Source organism: Argentina silus (assembly GCF_951799395.1).
Source record: "Argentina silus genome assembly, chromosome: 7".
Taxonomy (NCBI): Eukaryota; Metazoa; Chordata; class Actinopteri; order Argentiniformes; family Argentinidae; genus Argentina; species Argentina silus.
The window spans coordinates 20,422,006-20,447,380 of NC_139661.1; the positions used below are offsets into that span (position 1 = coordinate 20,422,006).

Sequence of the window (25,375 nt, forward strand, 5' to 3'; positions counted from 1 at the left end):
TGAGACTCTTCTGAGATTGTATGCACTCCATAGAAAAATATGTCCTTCAAAGTTGTATGAGTAAAGAATGTCTATTATTGATTGATGTTTCTCTGAAGTGGGTTGGGGTAGTGGTTGCTTTCTGAATATCAAAACCATGGATTCATGAGATGCAAACCACCATGTCATTTTTTGGTATTGCAAAAATACTGAATGATATTGAGATCACATTAGCAGGTCACATTGTACTGGCATACAACCAAGGATACTCCGATTAAGTTAACCGGAAAATTCACTCAGACATTGAAAATGATCTAAAAGACAACCATTAGGGTAAAAATCACAATAGTCTTATTTCATGCTGCCGTTAAAAAGAGGATGATCCCCTTTTGAGAACATTACTGTAGCCCCTAGATGTGTGCTCGCTCTGTGAAAAAAAGAAACAGTGAGGAGCAGTGCTCTATGTACTCACACACAGTCACGCACACACACACACACACACACACACACACACACACACACACACACACACACACACACACAGCAATCAGCTCTGATCCCATCCGTGAGACTCTGTAAAACTGTGAGTTTGAGTTCACCACACACACATACACACACACACACACACATACACATACACACACACACACACACACACACACACACACACACACACACACACACAGCATCTGAGCCCCCATTGGTCGGCGTCTCTCCACCCCACCGCAGGAGTCTCTGAGGGGTCTGCTGCAGCACTCCGCTCCAGGGGCCTGGAAACGCTGGAGTGAGCCTTTTTTTCCCTTTTACTTCTATTTTTGGGTCGGATATCTTTAAGCACAGGACCACAGTCTCTCTCTCTCTCTCTCTCTCTCTCTCTCTCTCTCTCTCTCTCTCTCTCTCTCTCCTGTTTCCCCAATTCCAACACATTGGTTACCAGTGTACACGGCATATCTAATTCTCCTTTCCAACAGATGAGAAACAACAGTGCTGCCTGCTAAGAGCTAACTAGGCAATGTGACCCCATACGGAGTAGCCGATCTGTGCATGGATAGGCTGAGGGAAACATAAATCTTGCTATTCCTGAGAGGCCCAGGGGCAGCGACCGACTGCTCACCCAGCCGTAGAGTCAGGCCATAGCTGCAGGATTTTGGTAGGCCCCCTCCCACACACCATCCCCCATAAGAGGACATGATTTAGGCAGCCTCATTCCAAGTGTGCAAGGAATTCATGACTAGAGAGCTTCAGTCTGACTCCCCAAGACCTCAGCCATCTTTGCTCCCTTGCTGCCTTTCTGGGATGTTAACCACGCTTCTTTACAGCACATGCTGTGCTATGGAACTATGTTGTCATTTTCACAACTAACATCAAATTCTTCATATGTTTGTGCTAATCTTTACTTGCCATAGCCAGGCTGTAGAAATTTCCTAGTGAACACCACTTTGTAGCCTCCGGCTCTATGGTGTGACAAAAGAGTTCCTGGTTTAAATGTCTGTGCTAAGAGCATAGAAATTAGGTTTTGTTGGAACTGTACAATATTCTAAGGGCCTCTCAGCTTTCACCTAGTGAAACATCATTCACAATAACATAATATAATATAGAACATAATATACTCCTAATGAAATACTAAAACAAAGCTTGCAAAGCCTGCATGGGGGGAAAAAAGATCCAAAACTGTGTGAAAACCAGAAATACTGTTTATGTATATGCAAACCCTCTCCTAGAGTATGATTGTTCTATCCACCAAATGATGCCAAGAACTGTCCTCAGATCTCAGGTGAAGCCATGGCAGCACACAAACGGGGCTACTTAGGTGTGGCTAGAAAAAGAATATTGTTTAATTTAATTCCAATGACAATCATTATTTTTCAATTCATTATTTGCAGACTGTGTATCTGTCTGATAAGGTGCATTGAATTGCTTTGTGTTATATTAGACCTCAACTGTAATTGTTTATGGGAATGTAGAAGGAACTAAGAACAGTGGGGGACAACATTGATGAGAACTGCCATTTTCATTTATGACTTGGCTACTGCACACCTTTTTGGGTCTGACCGCTAACATATTCAGACTGATTCGGTGTTCCAGTAGAGCAGGGGTAAGCAGAGAATTCATTTCCAAGATAATATGAATCTCAATTATGTTTATGGGAGCAATGACAACCTTGCATTACTACTAAGCTACAGAAAAGTAAGTCAGACAAATCAGCTGACTGTAACAGCAAAGGAATATAGCCAACTGTGATACACAATATCAAACAAAAAAGATGTCTCTTACAGTCTTCTCTTTGAGTGATGAATAAGGACTGCCCACATTCATAGAATATAAGAGGGACGGCCCAAATTCCCACAACAGCCTATAGGACTGCAGTTTCATGTAAGAACCTGTTTGAGAGGAAACATATTTATGAATGAATGACTTCGTCCTCTGCCTGAGTTAACAGATGTGGATAAATATGCATGGGAAAAGCCGACTGTAGACAGTAGAGAAGCAGGTTATGTTGACTCATCCATCCTTATATTTCACTCATGTTGTGCGTATGGCGCATTATTTGGCTATGCGTAAAGACGCATGTTGACATCCACTTTGTTATATTTATTTACAGTTCATCATCCAATTTCAACTTTATTTTTGTTCAATATAGGCCTACATGAAGCCACAACATTGTATTGATATAATGGACATCTGCATGGACAGAACATATGAATTCATGTAGTCTTTTCTTCTCCTCCGTGGCCCCAGAGGTGGGTATCCAGCTATTGATAGTGGCGAATGCCAGCGGGCATTACAACAGCAAGCGGCCATCTGCCAGCCTAGCGAACTAGCAACCCCACCAGCTGCAGTCGCAAAACGCCCTACAAAGCAGGACATGCATGCAGCTTCTGACGTCTGCGGCCACACTGCGCTACAAAGCGTAGAAAAACCAAGAGCGGAAACAATGAGATTCAAGCTTTTAAGAAACCGCATGGTTTAAAGACCAGCAAGTTTTGCGAAGACGCCTCTAAGTGCATGTCAATTCATTTCGAATTGAAGGTTAGTTTTGAGGATTATTTACCCACCCAAAAAATAAATGAAAGACTCATGCAGGGACAGTTCAATACCCCGACATGGCGGCAAGAAAGAGGAGAGAGCTTTTTACTATTTTGGAAACTAGCGCGGACACAGAAACTACCACGGTCTCCGACAGTGAAGAGTCACCGCTTAATCTTTCAGTCGATGTGAAGTGGTTTGAAATTCCTTTCAGAAAGCCAGACTCGGACGAGGAGGAGGAAGAAGGAGTAGAGGAGGACGGCGAGGGGGAGAATGGATTCAAAAGCACAGCAGCAGCAGCAGCGGAGGAGACTGCAGACGCAGCCAGTTACATCGCGGGAGGCGGCTGCAATATTATTTTGGTCACTGGCAATGGAATCAAGCACGAGGAGGAGGAGTACGCGGAGGAGTGCTATTATTCTACCTCCAACAATTGCTCCGACACCACGTCAAACGACTCGGATATTGATTTCTCCGATTTAGAAGAGGAGGAGCACACGAGTTTTTTTAGCTTTGATGAGGACTTGGATGAGGACTGCACTTCTCCCGACTTCTGGGGCGAACCTGATCAGGTAATATCAATAGAACAATTCTCCGCTGTCAGTGGCCCTCAGCATTCGCTGGGGGACGATGCTGATACCCGTGACTATTTCCGGTTACTCTTCCCAGATTCTCTTTTTGAACACATGGTAGAACAAACAAACAATTACGCCCTCTACCGTCAAAGGAGGAGTGGGAAATCAGACCCCCACTGGCACCCTACTGACCTGAGAGAGATTAAAGCCTACATAGGACTGAATATTCTCATGGGTATCAACCAGCTTCCAGATGCAGGCATGTACTGGGCCAGTGATATCTTCATAGGCAACGCAGGCTTTAAAAAGACAATGACAGCTCGCCGCTTCGAAAAACTCACCCAATATCTTCACCTGTGCGAGCGCGAGTCGGAACCGGTGCGTGGCGAGCGGGTCTACGACGGACTCTACAAAATCCGCCCCCTTCTGGATGTGGTGGAGAACACCATGTGGGACACATACACGCCCAACCGCTGTTTGACCATCGACCAGTGCGCCATAGCTATGAAGGGCCGCTTCTCCCCCACCCAGCACATGCCCTCCAAACCCCTTAAGAAAGGACTCAAGGTGTGGATGCTGTGTGACTCACGGTCGGGCTACTGCCACCGGGCTAGGATCTACGTGGGCAAGCCTAGTGAGGACGCTGTGTCCGCCGCCCTGGGTTATAAGGTGGTGACCTCTCTGGTGCGGGGGTTGGAGGGGAAGCACCACCATCTCTTCATGGACAGTTTCTTCACCTCCGTGCCCCTCCTCCAGAGGCTCCTCCGGGACGGCCTTTACGGCTGCGGTCCCACCCAACCCGCCCGCCGCGGCTACCCCGAGGTCCTCCGCCCGCGCAACGTGGGCAAGCTCTCGCCGGGTGAGTTCTACCAGTGCCAACGCGGCAACCTGGTCGCCACGGTGACGTGGGACGCCAAGGTGGTCAGCTGCCTGTCGACCAACTCGGCACCGGGGATTGTGGGTATCAGCCCGGGTCAGCAACAGAGGGAGGAGGACGTAGATGCAGTGGCAGGAGGGGGGGCATCTCTCGGGGTGCCGCGCCCCCTCCCCCTGCTCCTGTACCAGGAGAACATGAGGGGCGTGGACCTGTGCGACCACCTGAGGGAGTGCTACCAGGTGGGCCGGCCCTGTAAGAAGTGGTGGCGTTACTTCCTGTGGTTCTACGTCAACCTGTGCATCGTCAACGCCTACGTGATCCTGAGGGAGAGCCGCGGCGGCGTGCCCCCGGCCGGCTTCAACGGTAAGCAGTTCACCCAGCGTCACTTCCGCGTCCGCCTGGCGCAGCAGCTCATCGGAGACTACCAGGGGGCAAGGGGCATGGAGCGGGCGGCCCGCAAGCGCCATGCGGACTCGCCCATCGAGTACGGGCACCGGCTGGAGCGGATGTCAGAGCGCTCCCGTCGCTGCAGGAACTGCACAAACAAGGGCCTGCGTCACGAGAGTGTCTTCGGCTGCAAGATATGCAACGTGCACCTGTGCAGGGGGGGCTGCTTCTCGGAATTCCACAAATAAGCCTGAATCGTTTTTCGGGGGGGGTGGGGCATCTTTGTGTCAACAAACTTGTGTCAAAAAAAAACGTAGTTTTTTTTTTTATACTTAAAAGATTTGTAAAAATCCAAAGGTTGCCACTAAAGGCGTACACTATAGCCACACTTTATCAAAAGTAGAAGTAGTCTAGTCAAAGTTGTAGGATAGAGGAATTATTATCGCACGAATGACTGGAGAAAATAAACTGTAATACTGTAGTTACTTTGCATTTAGTGTAGAATGTTTTGGCGTATTGCCTTTTGTAAACACTGAGAAAATTGCCTTGTGTCACACTTTTTATACAATCAAAATACAATGTTTTTATATGAAAATGAGGAAAAAGAAACCGAAAAGACATCTTTTCTGCACTTACATCGACCAATGTTTACTGTGGGAAGTTTATCTCTGCTTTTCCTAAAATAAATAATCGATGAGGTTCCTTTTACCCTTTCATTGGTCCTTTCTCATGAAAAAAGAGGGGAAAATGTAATGTGTAAAATAATTTAATTTACAGTTAATCTGATTAGGTAGACAATACACACTCTGTATGTACATCAAATGAATTCATATTTGTTCACTAGCTTTTTAGATGCCACCCCCTTGAACCAACCCTCTCCCTCCCTCCCTCTCTCCCTCTCTCCCTCCCTCCAAACACACATGAAAAGCTGTTTCCACAGACTTTCAAGGGGACACAGCTTGGAGCAATTACAGGGCAGAAAAAGCCCCTCTGTGTATTTCCCATCCAACGGACACACTGTTGCCATTTCTGAAGGCTCTCCAACCACACTACAGCACAACCATCTGTGAGGCCTTTAACCCAGGACCAAACCCTAAGTGGGGTGCTTGTCAGTGAGATGGGGTTTGAGTGGGGAGGAAGGGTCATTGTGAGAGCTGGTGCTCCTGGCAAACTCCTTCGACTGAATCATCTTGTTAAGGTAGCCTTGTTAACGGGCTTACCCTTAAGAGCAGAGACTCAGGACGGGTTACGTTCAGTTAGATTGCATCATTCAGTCAACAGCATTTTACGTGTTTGCGCCATTCATGTTGGTTAAAGAGGGAGACCAATTGCTTTCTCCTGTCTCTTGGGAGAAGATGTGGTCATAAAGTCCCAGCATTCCTAACCTAAAGCGAGCGCATAAATTAGTATCTTAAAGGGAAACCACCGAATTCTGACTTCAAAATCGTAGTCCAGATCACCTTACGAACGTCTGGGCATGGGAAAACAGCTTTCAAATGCGTTCAGTAGACCAAAAGCTAGGTATCGCTAGTTTGAGGATTTTACCCTGGGTGACGCTTTAGGGAGGAGTGAGCTTGCCATTCCCGAATTAGCTACTGCTTGATTTTTTACATCCATAAGCACCAGGCTAGCGCATACATCTATCGCTTTACTAACGTGCGTCTTCGCTTAAACACGCCTTCGTTGCTGGCTGGGAGGCGCAAAGCACTATGGACGTTGTATAAAGTTCACCATTCTGACTATTCTGTTCCAAAGGCTTTTTTCTCAAAGACCACTAACAACTTGCTGTTGAGTTGTGTTGACAATCGTTGAAACTTATTAACTGTTGCTTTAAAAAAAAACTGCTTTTGGGTTGAACACACTTGTCATTGGCTATAGCTTGCTTATGTTGAGCAAAGCTGTACAGTATGTCTTTCAAAGGCATGGATAGACCAAGGTAAACAGTAGTGTTAAAGGCTGTGTGCAGTTATGATGGAGCCTGTTATTTTTCTAAGGCCCTGTTTTCATAGTTCAGAACGCCAGCCTACTGTGTGTCCTTCTCCTGGGGTTTCTCTCTCTCTCTCTCTCTCTCTCCCTCTCTCTCTCTCTCTCTCTTCTCTCTTCTCTCTCAGCTGTGCTGCCTATCGCTCCCTTGGGTCTGGTGTGTGGTTCTGTCCACTATAGGCTCTGCTGTGCCATCGCACACACACACACACACACACACACACACACACACATGCACTATGCAATCCCTCTTGCTCTCCCTCTCTCAGTTCTGCTGTTCCATCTCACTCTCACTCCCTCTCCTCTCCTCCCCTCTCTCTCTCTCTCTCCCTCCCTCTCTCATCTACTCTCCCTCCCTCCCTCTCTGCTGCTCCCCAGCTGGGAGAGGGTTAGTCAACTGGACGCCCCTCCCGCTGATCTGCGGGAGCCCCGCGGGGAGTCACCATGGCAACCCCGACCGGCAAAGACAGGGAGTCGCCAGCAGGCCCGTACGGTTGTCATGGGTACTCTCTCTGGCTACGCGGCCGCAAGGCGCCAGAGGCCTCACCGCCCTACCCCTTCCCAAAACCAGGCAAGGCTGAGGCTGAGGCGTATACAGGGTGCATACTGACTGACTCTAGGCATACACTGTACGTGGGGCCTAGTTGCCAGGCAGTTTCTGCTTTATCCAAGATCATGCCAAACATGAAGAAAGACATGGCAACCATGCGACTGTACATGCAGGTATGGTGGAGAAGTGATGGTGGATAGTGAAGTAAATGCTGAATTGCATAACATCTTTGTCAGTAGCACTTCATCCATAACTATCTTCTACAGTATATCGCCCATGCAACCTATTATATTCTATTCTATTCCATTCCACCCCATTCTATTCTATTCTGCCAAGATGGCTTGTCTGTCACCCTTTCCTCCGCCCTTCTGTACGGCTGATTGTTATTGGCTCAGATGTTGCGTGTATTTGATTTAGAAGTGAATAAAGACATAATAGTTTGCTTAGTGCTGTGTGATTTACAATGCTGTTTTTACCCATGTGGTTCCTATCCTTTCCCAACTGGATCCATTTACGCATGGTGGCGTATACATGCATAACCAATTACGATCATTTGATGTATTGTTGGGATTTCAGTATGAACTACGGCCTGTGTAATATTACAGGATGCTGTAGACTCGAGTGGAGCTCTTTAAAAAGTCACTCGTAAATCACTACTGTGATTCATCATAACTGGAGCTGAATTGGAACAGTATTGTTGCTGAGTCTTCTTGTATTGTTCGCCCCCCCTGGAGTCCTGTAAACTGAAACCACAGATTAACATAAACAACATTGTAATTTTACTAGATATAAACAGATGTGTACTGTACATATCAGAGATACACCAACCTCTCTTTTAGGAAACGTTCTCTCCTCCACTGTAACTGTGATATAACAGATTCTACCAGCTGTTCTCTCCTCTACTGTAACTGTGATATAACAGATTCTACCAGCTGTTCTCTCCTCTACTGTAACTGTGATATAACAGATTCTACCAGCTGTTCTCTCCTCTACTGTAACTGTGATATAACAGATTCTACCAGCTGTTCTCTCCTCTGCTGTAACTGTGATATAACAGATTCTACCAGCTGTTCTCTCTTCTACTGTAACTGTGATATAACAGATTCTACCAGCTGTTCTCTCTTCTACTGTAACTGTGATATAACAGATTCTACCAGCTGTTCTCTCCTCTACTGTAACTGTGATATAACGGATTCTACCAGCTGTTCTCTCCTCTGCTGTAACTGTGATATAACATATTCTACCAGCTGTTCTCTCCTCTACTGTAACTGTGATATAACAGATTCTACCAGCTGTTCTCTCCTCCACTGTAACTGTGATATAACAGATTCTACCAGCTGTTCTCTCTTCCCTCAGCTGAGCTGAACTCAAGAGTGAGGCACTGTGAGTCTTTTTGCTGAGTCAGGACCCAGCGGAGCTCTGTTGCTCTGTGTGTGTGTGTGTGTGTGTGTGTGTGTGTGTGTGTGTGTGTGTGTGTGTGTGTGTGTGTGTGTGTGTGTGTGTGTGTGTGTGTTTGATGTCCCAATTTCCAGATCTGAGGGTTTCAGCATGGACCTCTGCCATAATATGCTCTCCTCTTAACAAGCTCTCCTTCTGGGCAACAGGAGATCGCCTCTGAGTCGCCTCAACAACCGAGTCGCCTCAGTCTCTGTCGAGAGCATGGGCATGGTTTCACTTAAACCTCTTTGATTGGGTAACACATGCACTGGGAACCATGAATATGCTCCTTTGTTGTGTGTTCTCTTTCTTGTTGTATAAGCACTGGTGGACACAGACGAGCAGGAGAATTTCCCAGTCCAGAGCACTGTTGTCTTCTGGTTATATGTTTTTTGGAGTTTGTGCTCAAATTTCATAAATGCTTGGTCATAAAATGCTACAGTCGTAAAAGCAGTTGACCTTGGGGGACAGGAAGCTCTCTCCTTACTCATTGTGGTTAGACACTGTATCTGGCTGCACTCTTATTACACAGAGATATGACCATTTGCTGTACACCTAAACTGCTATGCTAAGGCGTGGTCAAGCTTGCTTGTTTTGAGGTCGTAGAGTGCAGATAACTTTGTCATCTTCTGTGAATTCACTACACTTATTGGGTCGTTTCCCGGACAAAGATTAAGCTCAATCATAGTCTGAAAAGCATCTCCAAAAGAGATTTTCCATTGAAAGTGCGATTTAGTCCAGGACTAGGTGTAATCTGTGTCCGGGAAAGGTCTGGAATCCACAATATCATAATAGGCTGAATAATAATAGGCTGAATAGATACATATTTGATAGCAGACTGCAAGCCAGTGGTGCTTCCTCCACTGCTCTGGTACAATGTCCCTCTCTCCCACACAGAACCTTCTGGAAGCCCTTAGTCATTTGAGGGGCCACAGACCACATCCACACACCAATCAGCAGATCTGATTGGATGTCTTCAACTCAGTTGTATTGCAGGGTTTAACATGTCACATTTAACACACATTCTTGTAACAAGCCAAAGGCTAAGGGTGCAATGATAAAGTGAGCAAGATCAGGGAAATAGTGAGACCAGGTTTACAATGGCCTTACGGCATCAAACGCATAGAATACCTGTTGGCAGTGTATCAGATTTTACAACCTGGTCACTGTTCTTTTGTTTCACTAGTCAGGAGCAGAACTTCACAGCACCTTTCACCTAGCCTACAGTATATTCCATGGAGTGAAAGGTATACACATAGTTTTGGAACATCAAACATTTGTGACATTGTAAGACCTTATTCTGCTATGAGCAGATTATTTCTTTCATTTATGATGTAATTATTCAATTATTTGCCTGCTACGATTTAGAACGTAGGTGAAGACATTTCAGTTCAGGTTCAAGGTTTATTCAAGGGATACAGGGGGAATGTATGACACTCTCCTCTTCGAAAACACAATACAACACACAACAATTATCACAAAGTATTTGTGTTTTTAATTATAATTATAGGGAACAATACATTATCTATGTATAACATCAATGTTACAACAGATATAACAGTCAGAACAACAGTTGGGGTTGGATGTACTGTACCATAACTGTCTTCCCATGTCAATGTTCAGGCACCTCTCTGTGGCTAATATCCCCATCTAGTGGACATGAAGTGCATTTCAGCTTTCGTACAGCCTTCAGCAAGGTATGGTAAAAATGCAGGGTCAAAGAATAACAGAATGATACCATGGCTTAGATTTACTTATTTCTTTGCTATTATCCCTGCAATGTTCTTCATTCTTCATTGTCCTGGGGACCCATAGGATGTGTAGGCTTTTGTTCCTATCCAGCACCAACACACCTGATTAATCTAATTAAGACTTTATAATTGGTTAAATCTAGTGTTAGTGCTGGGCTGGAGCAAAAGCCTGTGTACCCAGTTGGTTCCCAGGACGGGAGTTGAATCTTCATAAGGGGGTGTTTTCAAACAGTGTCCTTGGAGGAGAACCGAGAACTGACGATTGATTTGGACTGGCTGGACTCCAGCTGCTGTTTCTCAGGGCGCTTTTGATTTGTTCAGGAGGACGATCAGGGGAAGTTTAATCTCTGAGTCTCTGGCCCGTGGGACATCCAGAGTGACCTATAAACAAAGAAGAAAGTGTATAAAATAAATTGCTCAAAGTCGGTGATATTCTTACAATCTTACAATTTTTCAATTGAAGGTTAATATATAAAAAAAATGTGTTACAGTGTAAAGCCTTAAAACGTCTTAAACTAGTTGCCTCTGTCCCTTTATTTGAATCGTTAGACTGGAAAACTGACAAACTATTTGAATTAAGCTGCAAAGGCACTACTCCAAAAACCGGTTTGGTTTGTCTGTAATCTGATCCCCTAATGGTGCATACACACACACAAGCTGGTGTTGGATCACATGACCGTTCTTATCAACCTTTAACCTTTGCAGGTTTGGCATGCCTTTGTTTTGAACTCATTGCCCCCGCTTCTTCTCTCCTCCCTACATTCAAAGCCTGACTATTCTCTTGTCTTTTTATCAGACATGTGAATTCTGCATATCCCATCATCATGTACCTTCAGTCTGTACTCCAGCTTCAGTAAGGTGCAGTTGAACATGGAAACAGGGAGTTGTGTAGGGATAGTCAGAACTTTGGTCATTGTCTGCTGCGTGGACGCAGGGACAGGCTCTCCTCTCTCTGTAATGATGTCATTGGTGTGGACGTTTCTCCTAGGTTGGACGAAGAAGGTCTGCTTTTCACACAGGTAGAATGTGGGGGTTACTGCACATGCTGACCTGTTGTGTATATCAGCATGGACTTGTATTGTCTCCCCTGTTAAAAGTGGAAACAAGGAAAGGACCTTATTTCAATGATTATGTTTTAGGATGGGTTTTTTTTTAAATATATTTAGTGTTTTTTTTATACTGTACTTGTGAAAACAAATGTACAATATTACAAAAAGGTAAATTTCACTCATACATGTTTCAATCAATTAGTTGAACTTCACTTATTTGCCTCTGTTGTTAAAATGCAAACTCAAGTGCAAAATGTCATAAAAGTTACCTTGTTCATACCCCATTCTCTCTGACTGAACATTCATAGTGATGCTTCCATTGGCATAGAACAAAACCTTTGTCCCATACTGAGGTTCCTACAAGACATAAGCCACAGAGTACTGTTAAACCTTTGGGGTGTAAGATTACATAACATGATTACATGGTAAAATGATAATTACACAATAATAACCTGTCTGTATTATGTATGTATATATATATGTATATACAGTATATACACACACACCATTACTATGTAATTAGTGAATGCCTAGCAAAACATACCAACACTTCTCTGTGTGAGAAAGACAGGAATGGGAAGGTTAAACAACATAATTTACAATTAAAATCAACTCCATACCATCAGTATTCTTTGAGGATACACTGCTTGGATTGTCCAGGGAATGTTCATGTCAGACTTTGAGACAAAAGTGAACCCTGTCTTGGCTTTGTATATCTGCCAAGCTGTCTTGGTCAACTTTGCTCTCAGACCGTAAGTGATTTTGCCCCATTCTCCCTCATAAGACGAGGGCAGATCCCTAAGAGAGGACGTGGAGATGGAGAACACATTATCCGATCACCTCTCTGTCATAATAATGCCATCATAGGAACGAGTGTTGTGTATAATGTGTAATCTTATAATGTGTAATACCCCCACACACACACACACACATATTATTTGGTGGAATAGAACACAAAAACATTGATGGAACACTTACTTATTTGGTATTTTAAAGCTGAAAGGAAACACCTGTCTCCCAGGACCAATCATTTCAGAGCCTGGAAAAAAAAGAGAAAAGTGTCACTTTGACAGTGTTATGGATATCTAATGTGGTTAATATATTTGGAAATGTATAATGTTACAAAATTTATATTTAGGGCTACATACCATCCCCTTTACCTTCCTGCAAAAATGAATGTTCAAAACAGAAGTATATCTTCTTGTCACTGAAGGCCACTGGTGATACGCCTTCTTTATGTTCGGACCACTTCACCTCGGCTTTCCCTTTCACCTTCACGAAAAATGACTGGATTTTGGTTTCCTTGGAAACTTCCACGATGACTCGGCCAGAGATACTATCCCCAGCGGAGAAAGTGCCGTGTCCATTGTTGTAGTTGATGTATAACCTTTTGATTGTCATTTCACTGAGCTGGTTAACTGAACGGTCTCAAAGGGGGTGGTCCTAATCCTTGATTCACAAACAGATAGGTTGACGATTGTGCCATTAACCATTTGTGTGTTACATCACTATCGGATATCCCAAAAGCATGTTCCGGAATATGCACAGGTTAAGAACTGACTGAATTGGCTGTATCCAGGCTTGAAAGAATATAGGCTTTATGGTCAAGTGTAGTCTCTCTCTCTCTCTCTCTCTCTCTCTCTCTCTCTCTCATCTACAGATGGATACAAACCTGCTTTGGGCTTCCCTATGAGACTAGGCTACTCAAAGAGTGTATCTGTGTCACGGCTCATGTGACAAAGGCCTATTGGTGTCAATTTCACATAGGCAAGCTGCTTACCCGATTGCATAGGCCTTTAACCCCTCTGCATAAATTGAACCAATTACAATACTGCTGGCTACACTACTTTCATTCTCAGAATCAAGTTTATACATCCCATGTAGGCCTATTCCCACTAGCATTACTGTGCAGTGTTACATTCCTACATTATCTTACATTTTGCTTACAGTTTGTTCACAATTAAGTTACAAGTGTTGGCCTGGAGTGTACAGGCTACTGCACCTACGGTACCTGTACAACAACATTAATTTCAACAAAGTTAACTTGCAAAACGTGGCAGCAAGAATGCTGACAGAATGTCTGTTATCGGAAGTATCTGAAGAGAACGGTCAACAATCTTTCTTGGTGGAGTTTCCCTGTAGTCCCTTAGAGGCCGGCACCTCAATGTCAGACAGGACAGTGATCGGTAGTACAGCTGCCACCAACAACTCAAAATGATACACATGAGCAAATGGGATACATTTGAAAGATTCTTTAGGCAGGCATGCAGAAAACCGGGTTCAGCCACAAGTCAAACTTGTTACAACATCAAGTGCTGGAGTATCTTATCCTTACAGCCCTACATTCAAAACGTGAATGATGTCACATTAATCCTGTTCCTTGAGATCCAGAGGTTGTGCAGGCTTTTTATTACAGCCCTGTTTTAACACACCGACAGTGCCTTCTACCTCATACTGAGTCTACCGTTAACATTCAGACATGATATGTAGGAGCAGCAGTTGGGGTGACCATGTCTGGTCAGCAAGTATGGAAGTGTATACACACAGACACTCTCTGAGGACAATAACCTTTTATTGTTTGAAATGCAGAAGCGAATTTAAGCACAGAACTACACTGAAGAACAAAACTAATTAAAGCACAGAACTGTTTCATAAACCATTCCAAATTATAAAATACAAGATGGTTACAGGACAGTGCTTGATGCACAATAATACAAATAAATAATTTAATAAAAACATAACAAAAGAGACACAAGTCATCTATCATCTTAAACATCTTAAACACCACAGGCTTTATTTAGGTATCCCTTACAGGCGGAACCATCTTGTCTCAGGGAGAACAACAATGAGCAGCTTGATCTCCAGGTTTTCGTTGAGTGCAATATCAAGATGGACTGATTGGGCCAACCAGTGTAATTTTGTCCTGGCTTTTCCTTTGGCCTTTATGGAAAGACACTGGATTTTCGTTTCACCTGAAACTACCAACATAATCCGCCCCTTGACAGTGTCTTCATCATAGCCGAACTTTTGATGGTCATTATGGCGCAAGAAATTATGTATGCAAACAAGTATTCAGCTGACCTCTCTGTGTCAACTTCAGATGAGGAAATTCGCAGTTATAGTGGGCCAGGACACACCTCCATGTCTATTAAACATATATATATTTTAAATATTTTATGTCCATCATGTTCTCACACACCTACCTTTATGACATCAACAAGCATGGTTTGACCTCCATGATGATGTCTTTACTACCTCGTCATAAGATAAGATATTCCACCTGCAAGTCATTACCGGTGTTACCATGTTTTATAATAGCTTTCCATTATATCATGGTCCCAATAACCATATAGGCTAAGGCTACTATAGTGCTTCCAAGTATCTATATCTTATCTTTCAAATGTGTGCAATAATGAAGACTGCGTTGATTCAGGCAGGACACTTCAAGGACACTTTAAGTCGGACGGAACCTCAGATGATGGACAGCCGCTTCACACGTATGCAAAACATCCATGACATGTTCAGGGACGAGGCGTAAAAGAGTGGCGTTATGCAACACTCCACCGTGGTTCAACAGAGTGACGCCACTGGCTATGAGAGTAATACTTGTTGGTCATCCCACCAACCGCCCCAGCCTCCACCCACCACCCCAGCCTCCACCCACCGCCCCAGCCTCCACCCACCGCCACAGCCTCCACCCACCGCCCCTGCCTCCACTCACCGCCCCAGCCTCCACCCACCGCCCCTAAATTGGCTTCTGGCATTGTGACTGCCAATGGCCCCTGGTCCGAGCATTGATTACTTTGTCATATGATGACTGTTGGATAGATGATTCACTTACTTAAAGAAATGTATTTGTTATAAGTTGCTTTGGATAAAGGCGTCTGCTAAATGCCATAAATGTAAATGTAAATGTAATCCACCTTATAACCCCTTTGCAATCGCATTCTTCAACTTCCTACTTCTTTTCCTCCATTACTTTCTCACCAAAGTCCGACTTGGATGGGTAGGCTGGCAGGAGTGAATAGGCTCCAGCAGAGAATTGTGTTGCATTGTTCCATGCGGGTTGAGTTGGAGTCGCAAACGGCTCGAAACCAAAGTCAGAGTACGGTGGTGGTGGTTCCTGCATCCCTGGTTGCTGCTGAGGAGTCTGGGTAGCAGGCAGAACAACAATGGGCAGCTTGATCTCCGGGTTTCTGCTGAGTTTAATATCAAGAATGACCTGGAGAAAAGGAACACATATCTCCAAAAATTAAGAAAGGTTGATTTTGTTGTGTTGGTCCACAGCAAGAGGACAGGTGAAAACATATAGTAGGCTATATACTTCATGTATACAGCAGATAGATACTGTACTGTACCTTCAGTCTGTACTCCAACTTGAGTATGGAGCAGTTGGAAATTGTGGCAGGGAGCGTTGGAGGGATAGTCAGAACTTTGGTAATGTTCTGCTGGCTGCCAGCAAGTACAGGATCGCCCTTGTCCTTCAGGATGTTTTTAGTGTGGACGTTCCTCTTGCCCTGGGCGTAAAAACACTGCTTCTCGTACAAGTAGAACTTGGGGGTTACCGAGCGACTGGAGTTGTTGACAATTTCAGCTCTGACTTTCAGCTCCTCTCCTGTAAAATGGGGGAAACATGTATCATTTTCTTTTACATTAGTTTTGTATACTTACTGATAACTGTGCTTCGCAAAGGTGACAGGCTGCACATGTGGTGATATATTAATGATATATTAATGATATATTAGTGCAACTGCATGACAACCTTTTAACATTAGCCAATACAACTCTAACTATTTATATTTGTCACATCCATCATGATGCCAACCACACTGAAAGTGTGAGCATTAGTTACTGTATTTTCAAGACGGAGTGAAATATGCATGTCACTGTGGCTTTTGTTGTTTACCATAATCCCTCCTGAACATCATTTTGGTGTACAGGCTGTAGGCTTGAGTCTAGCTACAGTGCCATACAAACCCTCACCTTGCAGGTATCCCTGTCTCTCTGTGTGAATGTTCAAAGAGAGATTTCCAGATGCAAAGAATGTGATGTCCTTATCCTTGTTGCCATTCTGAGGTTTCTAAAGGATGACAAATAGTTGGTAGTAGTTATGGAGATCTTGATCCATGAGATTTTGGGTGGGACAACATTCTTGCTACCGTATGTGAAAAGCAGGAATTTGTGAAAGTATGAGACTGATCCTTACCATTAGATCAGGGAGAGACATGTCTGCCTTTGAAACCAAGGTGAACTCACTCTTGGCTTTGCTGGCCACCCTCAATGACCTGGTCAACTTGGCCTCTAATGAGTAGATGATTTTACCACGGTTACCCTTGAAGGATGTTGGCATATCCCTGAGGGAGGTACAGCAGGGTGAGGTCATGAGGACAACAAACCCATTATGTTTGCAGGAAAGCGAAAGTAAACATCTTAAATGAATACACTTAAAGGGGGAATCTGAGATTCAAACAACAAAGTAGTATCCTTGCCACTTATTTTGCTAAACAGCTGCGGGGTGGGGCTGGAGAAATGTTTCCACTCTCAAATTCATAGGCGGAGCTATGGATGCAAGGACTGACGATCCAAACGATCAAAGTTATAGCTTTAACCATGCTCAGAAACTATACACGGTGTGTTCACAATTAATTGTTTACAAACAATAGAGTAAAACAAACTTTGATTTTCGGTTCTGATGACGTAAAACGATCAAAAAGTTGATCTAAGCTAATGTGGCATGTATAAATTATATTCCTCAAGAATCAATGGCTATATAACATTAATGTAAAAGTCAAACAATGGATGTACAAATCCCAGATGCCCCTTTAACAAAATATTTGAGATAATACCAGCATTTTATATTCATTTCCATAACCACACATTGTAGCCTTACTAAAGCACCTCACATTGTCAACTCAAGGGTCAATACTTACTCATCGGGAATTTGGAAAGAGAATGGATACACATGTCTTCCAATAGTAAGAACCTCAGAGCCTAAAAAAACAAATGAAATAATTGTAAAAAAAAAACTTTTTACAAGATAAATAGGCTACTGTAATTAGATGTTATAGCTAAGCTACATTTTTGTGGAGTATACAACGTAAAAACAAGGGATTCAGATTTTTTTACCATCCTCTCGCCCTTCCTTAAAGATGACGTTCTCAATGGAGAAATATTTGTCTTTGGCATGATATGTTATGTTCGTGTACTGTCCATAATGTTCAGTCCACATAACATCAGCTTTTCCTTTGGCTTTGATCGAAAGACACGCGATTTTGGTTTCGCTTGAAAGGACCAGCATAATTCTCCCCGTGATAGTATCTCCCCTGGCAAAAACATTTTCGTCATTTTTCGCGTCGTAGTCAATGGAAAAACTTTCGATGGTCATTCTGGTCCAAGAAGTTGTGTATGCAAGAGAAATAGTCGGATTAAAAAGGTGGACAAACTCTACTTCTCGTCTTCTCGTTCCCAGACACTTCCGTCTGATAGGATCGCTGTGTGCAGCAGCACTGCCGATAAGGTATTAAAAAGGACTTATCATTTCTTCTACAGTGGGCGGGGGGACACACCTCCAGTTGCAGATTTATTCCATTGGGTCTATCCAACTCTATTGTAGAGTTCTTCACAACCTAGTTTGCTCACAAGGTGAGATATTGCACCATAATAGTCTGTCCATGTTTTGTAATGGTGTTCCATTATGTTATGGAAAAACTGACTGTGTATATTGTAAATCAGTCCCTATAACCATGGATTACAGGCTACTACTGTAGTGTTTTCCAACTTTTTTTTAAATTTATTTATTTATTTATTTTTACATTTTTTACATTTAGCAGACGCTTTTATTCAAAGCGACTTACAACAAGTACATTTGTCTAAAGTAAGTGAATCATCTATACATCAGTCATCATAAGCAAAAATCTGCTACGACCAGGTGCTATTGGCAGTCACAATGCTAGAGGAAGGAAGGATTACTTTTTTTCTTATTAACAGTAGAGGAACTGTACAGAGGGGTAGTGGGGGGCAAAGAGGTCTTTAGGAGGGACAGTACAGTTAGCTTCCAACCACAACAACTACATCAGGTGTATTCGGCACGTTACAAAACATGGAGGTCACTGCCCACAGGCCTGGGTTGCCGTGAGGAAAGTAGAGTCCTCCATTTCCTCTCCTCCTTCATCTTTTTCTTTCACCATCACATGTTCCTCCTCCACTTCCTCTTCTGTCACCATCTCTCCAACACTTTATCTTCTTTCCTCTTTTCACCACCATGTCTTAACTTAACTACCTCATATCATTCAATGTTTGTGTGCATTTTTTTCCACACTTTCTGTGATGTGCTGTGCACATTTAATACATCTAATGTACATCTACATTAATTCATTGTACTATTTCCCTGGTCTATTTTGATATAATAGCAACAAGACAAAGGCACAGAAACCTTTGATGCAACATGTATGAGACAGTGCAAAGCACTCATTTACCGTAAACACCAGCCTATACATGTAGTATAATGTCCTGTACAGCATATGAACATTCTTTACAGTCTTGTAAAAAAAATAAAACTCCCTGCGCTGATCTTACAGGCTAGCAACACACTACAAGCTTCTATCTGAGAGGGGTGTTACCTGTTCCCCAAAACAGTTGGAAGTTTTTAACAAAATTACATATTGATGTACTTATACATCCTTCAACTTCCTACTTCTTTTCCTCCATTACGTTACTGCCAAAGTCGGACGGGGAGGGGTATGCTCCGTAGGCAGGCGGGGGTGGATAGGCTCCAGGAGGGGCTGTTGGGACTTGTGGTGCACTGTTCCATGCAGGTTGGGTTGGGTTCGCATATGGCTCAAAACCCAAGCTAGAGTAAGGTGGTGGGGGTTGCTGCCCCGGTTGCTGCCCCGGTTGCTGCCACATTTGCTGCCCCGGTTGCTGCCCCGGTTGCTGCCACATTTGCTGCCCCGGAGCCTGATTGGCAGGGAGGATGACCAATGACAATTTGACCTCAGGGTCAAAAGAATACGGAATATCCAGATAGACCTACAGCATGGTAGAGAGTGAAATGAATTACATTTATTATAAAAATTATAAATAATTAATTATGAATTATTATTATTGAAAAAGACGTGGAGACTTGTTTTGTAACAGGGAACATAATGGAAGCTAACATTAAAAGTTCAGTCCTCATTATTGGTAATGTGCTCATTTTCTACATCATAATACAAAATGATCCGCTCCTTTTTTACAATTTGAATAACTCCAATACATTTTTCTTTGTTGTCTTTGCCCGACAACGATACCAAACAGGCATTGAGAAGTTGTAAAACTGGTCTCTCTGGTCTGCCTCCAGCAACTTCCTTTGTAAACAAGGGCATGCTTCTTTTATGGGAGATCATCTTATACATTTTACGATGTTGTGAAACATTTATCATATTAAATAATCAACATTTAGTAATGTTGTGGCCAAGACAAACAATGTTCTTCCTACCGATTTTGATGGCCATAGAATAAATGTAATAACACACACACACACACACACACACACACACGGTACACACCTTGAGCATGTACTCTGCTTTGAGAATCTTGCAATTCAGGACGGACGGGGAAAGGTTGGAAGGGATTTGGATGACTTTGGTGACAGTCTGTTTGGAGGATGGCGGGATGGGCTCTCCCACCTCCTTCAAGATCTCGTTGGTGTAGAACTTCGACCTCCCACGGGCAAAGAAGATATGCTTCTCTCGCAGGGCAAACTTGGGCGTGATCTCTTTTCTGGAACTGTTTTCAACAGAAGCCACCACCTTGACAGCTTCTCCTGCAGAGTGGAAGGAAAAAAAACACAATGACTATTATACCTGTTTTACACTACTGAGCCGAGCCAAGCTGAGCTGTACTGGGCTGGCCACCGCAGTTGCTGAGACAGTGCTGCATTGCGAAAATATCTGAAAACGCCAGCACGTAGTGGTTCTGGTCAGCCCTGTAGTGTCTAACGCCCCTTAGTAACGTCAGTTGTGTGAATACTTTCATGTGATGTACCCATGTTTATATGACACTATGGGCAGAATCCTTGAGATCCATGTCAGGGAAGTATGTATTGATGTCAATGGAAGATTTGAACACAAATGAGAGATTCAGCCCTACAGAACTGTACTGTATGCATAACATGAAAGATTCTTTATCACCCCAAAGTCAACATCTATCTATCTCACCCCCCCATCTACCTGTATCTCTCACCCCCTCATCTACCTGTATCTCTCACCCCCTCATCTACCTGTATCTCTCACCCCCTCATCTACCTGTATCCATCTCACCCCCTCATCTACCTGTATCCATCTCACCCCCTCATCTACCTGTATCTCTCACCCCCTCATCTACCTGTATCTCTCACCCCCTCATCTACCTGTATCCATCTCACCCCCTCATCTACCTGTATCTCTCACCCCCTCATCTACCTGTATCCATCTCACCCCCTCATCTACCTGTATCTCTCACCCCCTCATCTACCTGTATCTCTCACCCCCTCATCTACCTGTATCTCTCACCCCCTCATCTACCTGTATCCATCCCACCCCCTCATCTACCTGTATCTCTCACCCCCTCATCTACCTGTATCCATCCCACCCCCTCATCTACCTGTATCTCTCACCCCCTCATCTACCTGTATCTCTCACCCCCTCATCTATCTGTATCCATCTCACCCCCTCATCTACCTGTATCTCTCACCCCCTCATCTACCTCTATCTCTTACCCCCTCATCTACCTGTATCTCTTACCCCCTCATCTACCTGTATCTCTCACCCCCTCATCTACCTGTATCTCTCACCCCCTCATCTACCTGTATCTCTTACCCCCTCATCTACCTGTATCTCTTACCCCCTCATCTACCTGTATCTCTCACCCCCTCATCTACCTGTATCTCTCACCCCCTCATCTACCTGTATCTTTTACCCCCTCATCTACCTGTATCTCTCACCCCCTCATCTACCTGTATCTCTTACCGCCTCAGCTTTACTATTTCTATACTCAGATTGCCTTATTTTACTATAGTACAGGGGCATGTACATGAACTTTGAACTACTGGATGATAAACAACTGTCTAATGGTAGCCTCTAATGTTGTGACAATTCATTTGTGCTTTGGACTAATATTCCAGTTTTTGACTGTGTTGACTACTTTAAATCATAACTAATACTCAAATAACTCAATGAAGCATGAATGAGGGTATATCTAGCTCTGTACACAATGGAAATAAATAAGTAAGTAAATAAATGAAATGCGTCTGTTTGTAAACTGCAGGTAAGAGTTTAACGCGTGATGTATGGTGTGATGTATTGGTTCTCACCTTGGTAGTAGCCCATCCTGTCAGTATGAATGTCCATGGTCACCTTTCCTGAGTTGAAAAACTTAACATCCTTATCCTTGGTCCCATGCTGTGGAGCCTGAAAGGAAACACAAACACATTGATGCCATAAACTACACTACCACCACAAAGGTACAAAGGATCAGACCTGAACACAAAGGTGAAAAACTAAAATGACACCATAGGCAGTGCTTCTATGGAATTAGGCTGGCAAATGAAGTGGTAAATTATGTGTGTGTGTGTGTGTGTGTGTGTGTGTGTGTGTGTGTGTGTGTGCGTGCGTGCGTGCGTGCGTGTGTGTGTGTGTGAGAGAGAAAGAGATAATATCAACATTAAAAACAGATTTGAATAAAACCATACCATCAGCCCAGACATGTTGTTCATGTTGACCGTTGAGACAAAGTTGAACTCAGCATGAGCATTGCTGTCCATCCTCATTGACCTGCTCATTTGTGCAAACAACCCGTAGCGGATTTTACCATGCCATCCTTTGAAGGAGGATGGCATGTCTCTGTTAGCAAAGAATAAAGACAAACAAGCAGAAAGTCGTGTCATTGTCTGGTCCGACCACAGAAGGCCGGGCCTACACTGACCCGAAACTCTTTCTCCCCTGAGGTTGGTGGGGAGGAGGGTTGGGTAGTGTTAGGTGATCTCTGTTGTGGTTAGGATTAATAGGTGTGTGATTGCAATTATATATGTGGAAGAGGAAGCATGTTTATTCCTGTACAGTGTGTGTGTAGTTGCATATAACTACATGAAAACTTTAAATATGAAATGTAACTACATAGAATTTGACACTCAAATTTGATCTATCAATTATATCAACTAGTCATTCTATATAGACATCTGACACCTACCGTTCACATGATCAATGACTTGGCAAGCTAACCATTGTAAACAATCTCAAACAACTAAGGTGTAACCTCCTCATGTTTGCACAAGGCTATAATCTTCTGTAAACATGAGAATACGGGTACTCCTTAGTTGTTTTAGATCATTGTTTGTGCAATAACCCCACCACCAGGTGTGTCTGTATGCAAAGCACTTACTGCTGAGGGATCCTAAAGGTGAAGGGGTAGACATGGGTTCCTGGTGCAGCAACACTGCAAACTGGAAAACAAAAGTCATGGTTACAAGATTGTCACTTTGTTTGGAACAATGGAAAGTATAGTTATAATAAATCTCATGTATACTTTTAATTGCGTTCTTTGTTTATCCCTTGTTGAACTTCCATGTAAAGAAAATGCAAAGTATGCAGGGCAATATTAGAAGAATTCAGGAGGAAGCGTAGGGGAGGGGAGGACTGTGAGATAAATCTCAGGTACATATTGTATAAGAGGCACACATACAAGGCTCCCCATTCTGACCCATCAACAATGTTTGCTGGTCTTGTCCTAAAAAAAAAACCAGAAGGTCACCATTAAAAAACTGTTCATAAGACCAGGAAGACAACACTCAGAAACACAAGTGACTTAGTCTCCCTTCCTGTGCATTTACTTTAACCAAATACCTGCCCTGGACTTAGAGTTACCCATGTGGGTAATTGATATTAAGAAAGATTATTCACCAAAATGTGTTGTTTAGCCCTAAAACAATTATTGGCAGTTTACAGACATTGTACACATTTTCCCCAAGTTTCCCCAATGTTAGAGACTACAGTACATATCACATCTCTCAATCATATAATCATGCCACTAATAGCCTTACTTCGTAAATCAAATATGCGAATAGTTCATGTAAATAGGCTACTGTACTAGGAAACTCACTTACTCTCGCCTTTTGGTTCCCGAATCATCCATTGTGTAATGCTGAAGTACTTATCCTTGGCATAATACGTATGAGTAGTTTTACCATGTTTCTGGCTCCACCTAACCTCTGCCTTCCCTTTCATCTTTATGGAAAGAGAATTAATGTTGCAATCTTTGGCCAATTCTAATATTATTTGTCCCTTAATGTAATCACCACTGGTAAAAGTGTTGCTTTCATTGATGGCATCGTAGGTTACTGAAAAGTTCTTCACAGTGCTGGACATGGTCTATCGATCTCTGAAGAAAAGCGCGAAGATATCCCAAAGCAGCCAGTACTAGTAGTAGGTACTAGTAGAACCCTCGAATAAAAAGGTGCTCTTCCGTGATGGGTGTGGCACCGTTCAATGTACGCAATGAGCTCCTGTGAGACATTTTACGTCCTACAAGTTCCACAATAGATAGTGCGGAATAAGCGGAGTATAAAATGTACAGTTTGCAGTGGGAATTGCCTTATTTTGAGCTTTTTCCTCATTGGCACATATGCAAATACAAGCATAATGTAACTGTCATGCAAGCTTGTAGTTAAAGTAAAAATGAAAAAAAAATTATTATAAGCAAAATGCATCCTAGACATGCAGAGAAGTCAAAAACATGGACAACACGGTCAAAGAGTTACAGCTGATATTTTATTGCAAGACAATATTGGTTTATGGGAAAGTTTATTGCAAGACAATATTGGTTCATGGGAAAGGAAAGGGGTTGATTCGGAATTCAGACAAAGTGCTGGAAGTGTGGAAGGTCCTTGTTGTTCGCAAGGAAACGCCTCCTTCATGGAATTCTCTTCCGTGATGAGCGAGACTATCCACGAGACTATGCATAAACGCATGGTAATCCGCTGGTAGAGTGGGGACAGCCTATGCGCAATTACGCAGGCATGAGATTCCGTGTGAGTTGTATGGCAAATGTCACTGGGTCCTGCTATAAAATCTATTAGCCCATCTCAGTATGTGACAACAATAATGTTTCTGCTCTTGGAGGTGAGACAAAACACACAACCCGTACTGTACGATACACTACACAGTCAGAAGTCAAGTGGGGAATTCGGTTCGGGTGTCAAGGTGAACTGTCACCTGACGCTCTTTAAGAGATAGAAATACATCTTACACACCTAATTAGTCATCTATTACTATGGGACCATATGGTAACGGGAATTGTTATTGTCAGGCTCACCCAGTCCAATACTGTAATCTTACTGCATGCCCTCAGGTAAACCTGCCGGAAGAATACCTGTTGCCTGATAAGTATATGCACTGGAAATATTCCTTTCATGAGCTGCCGTCCAGGATGGGAAATAGGTAAACAGTAGGAATTAAACACTAGAAAATGAACCAAAGAGGCTTCTTCTGCTGTTCCTGGGAGAACCCTTTAAGAACCCCTTTGGGTTCCATGGAAAAACCTTTTGGTTCTTCAAAGGGTTTTTCTACAGGGAGAGCCGAAGAAACCTTTTGGAAGAGAATCATTTTTTGAAAGAGTGAAGAATGATGTTTTAATTAAAATAAATTCATGGAATAAAATAAATTAGTGTATAGTCAATTAAGTTAGGTTAAAAGAATGCGCTACGTGAATAGAGCAGGTATGACATCAGTCCATCTTCTCAGATGAAA

General features: G+C 43.2%; 2 protein-coding genes across 2 annotated transcripts; both read right to left on the reverse strand.

Moving 5' to 3' along the window:
• Positions 1–10,863: 10,863 nt before the first annotated feature.
• LOC310807494 (uncharacterized protein) lies at positions 10,864–11,905 on the reverse strand (the record flags this gene model as incomplete). Its single annotated transcript, XM_083673991.1, has 3 exons — positions 11,885–11,905; positions 11,397–11,570; positions 10,864–10,947 (listed from the first exon to the last, which is right to left on the reverse strand). Exons 1-3 carry the CDS (start codon positions 11,891–11,893, stop codon positions 10,864–10,866), a joined length of 267 nt encoding a protein of 88 aa, XP_083530117.1. The 5' UTR covers positions 11,894–11,905.
• A 3,460-nt stretch (positions 11,906–15,365) lies between these two features.
• LOC310807495 (uncharacterized protein) lies at positions 15,366–24,051 on the reverse strand. The gene is made up of 13 exons (XM_083673992.1): positions 23,734–24,051; positions 23,313–23,357; positions 23,013–23,073; positions 22,324–22,474; positions 21,946–22,042; positions 20,162–20,418; positions 19,309–19,643; positions 17,742–18,121; positions 17,546–17,606; positions 16,822–16,969; positions 16,599–16,695; positions 15,974–16,230; positions 15,366–15,837 (listed from the first exon to the last, which is right to left on the reverse strand). The coding sequence occupies exons 1-13, from the start codon at positions 23,993–23,995 to the stop codon at positions 15,574–15,576; spliced, it is 2,415 nt and encodes an 804-aa protein (XP_083530118.1). The 5' UTR covers positions 23,996–24,051; the 3' UTR covers positions 15,366–15,573.
• Between the last annotated feature and the right edge of the window lie 1,324 nt (positions 24,052–25,375).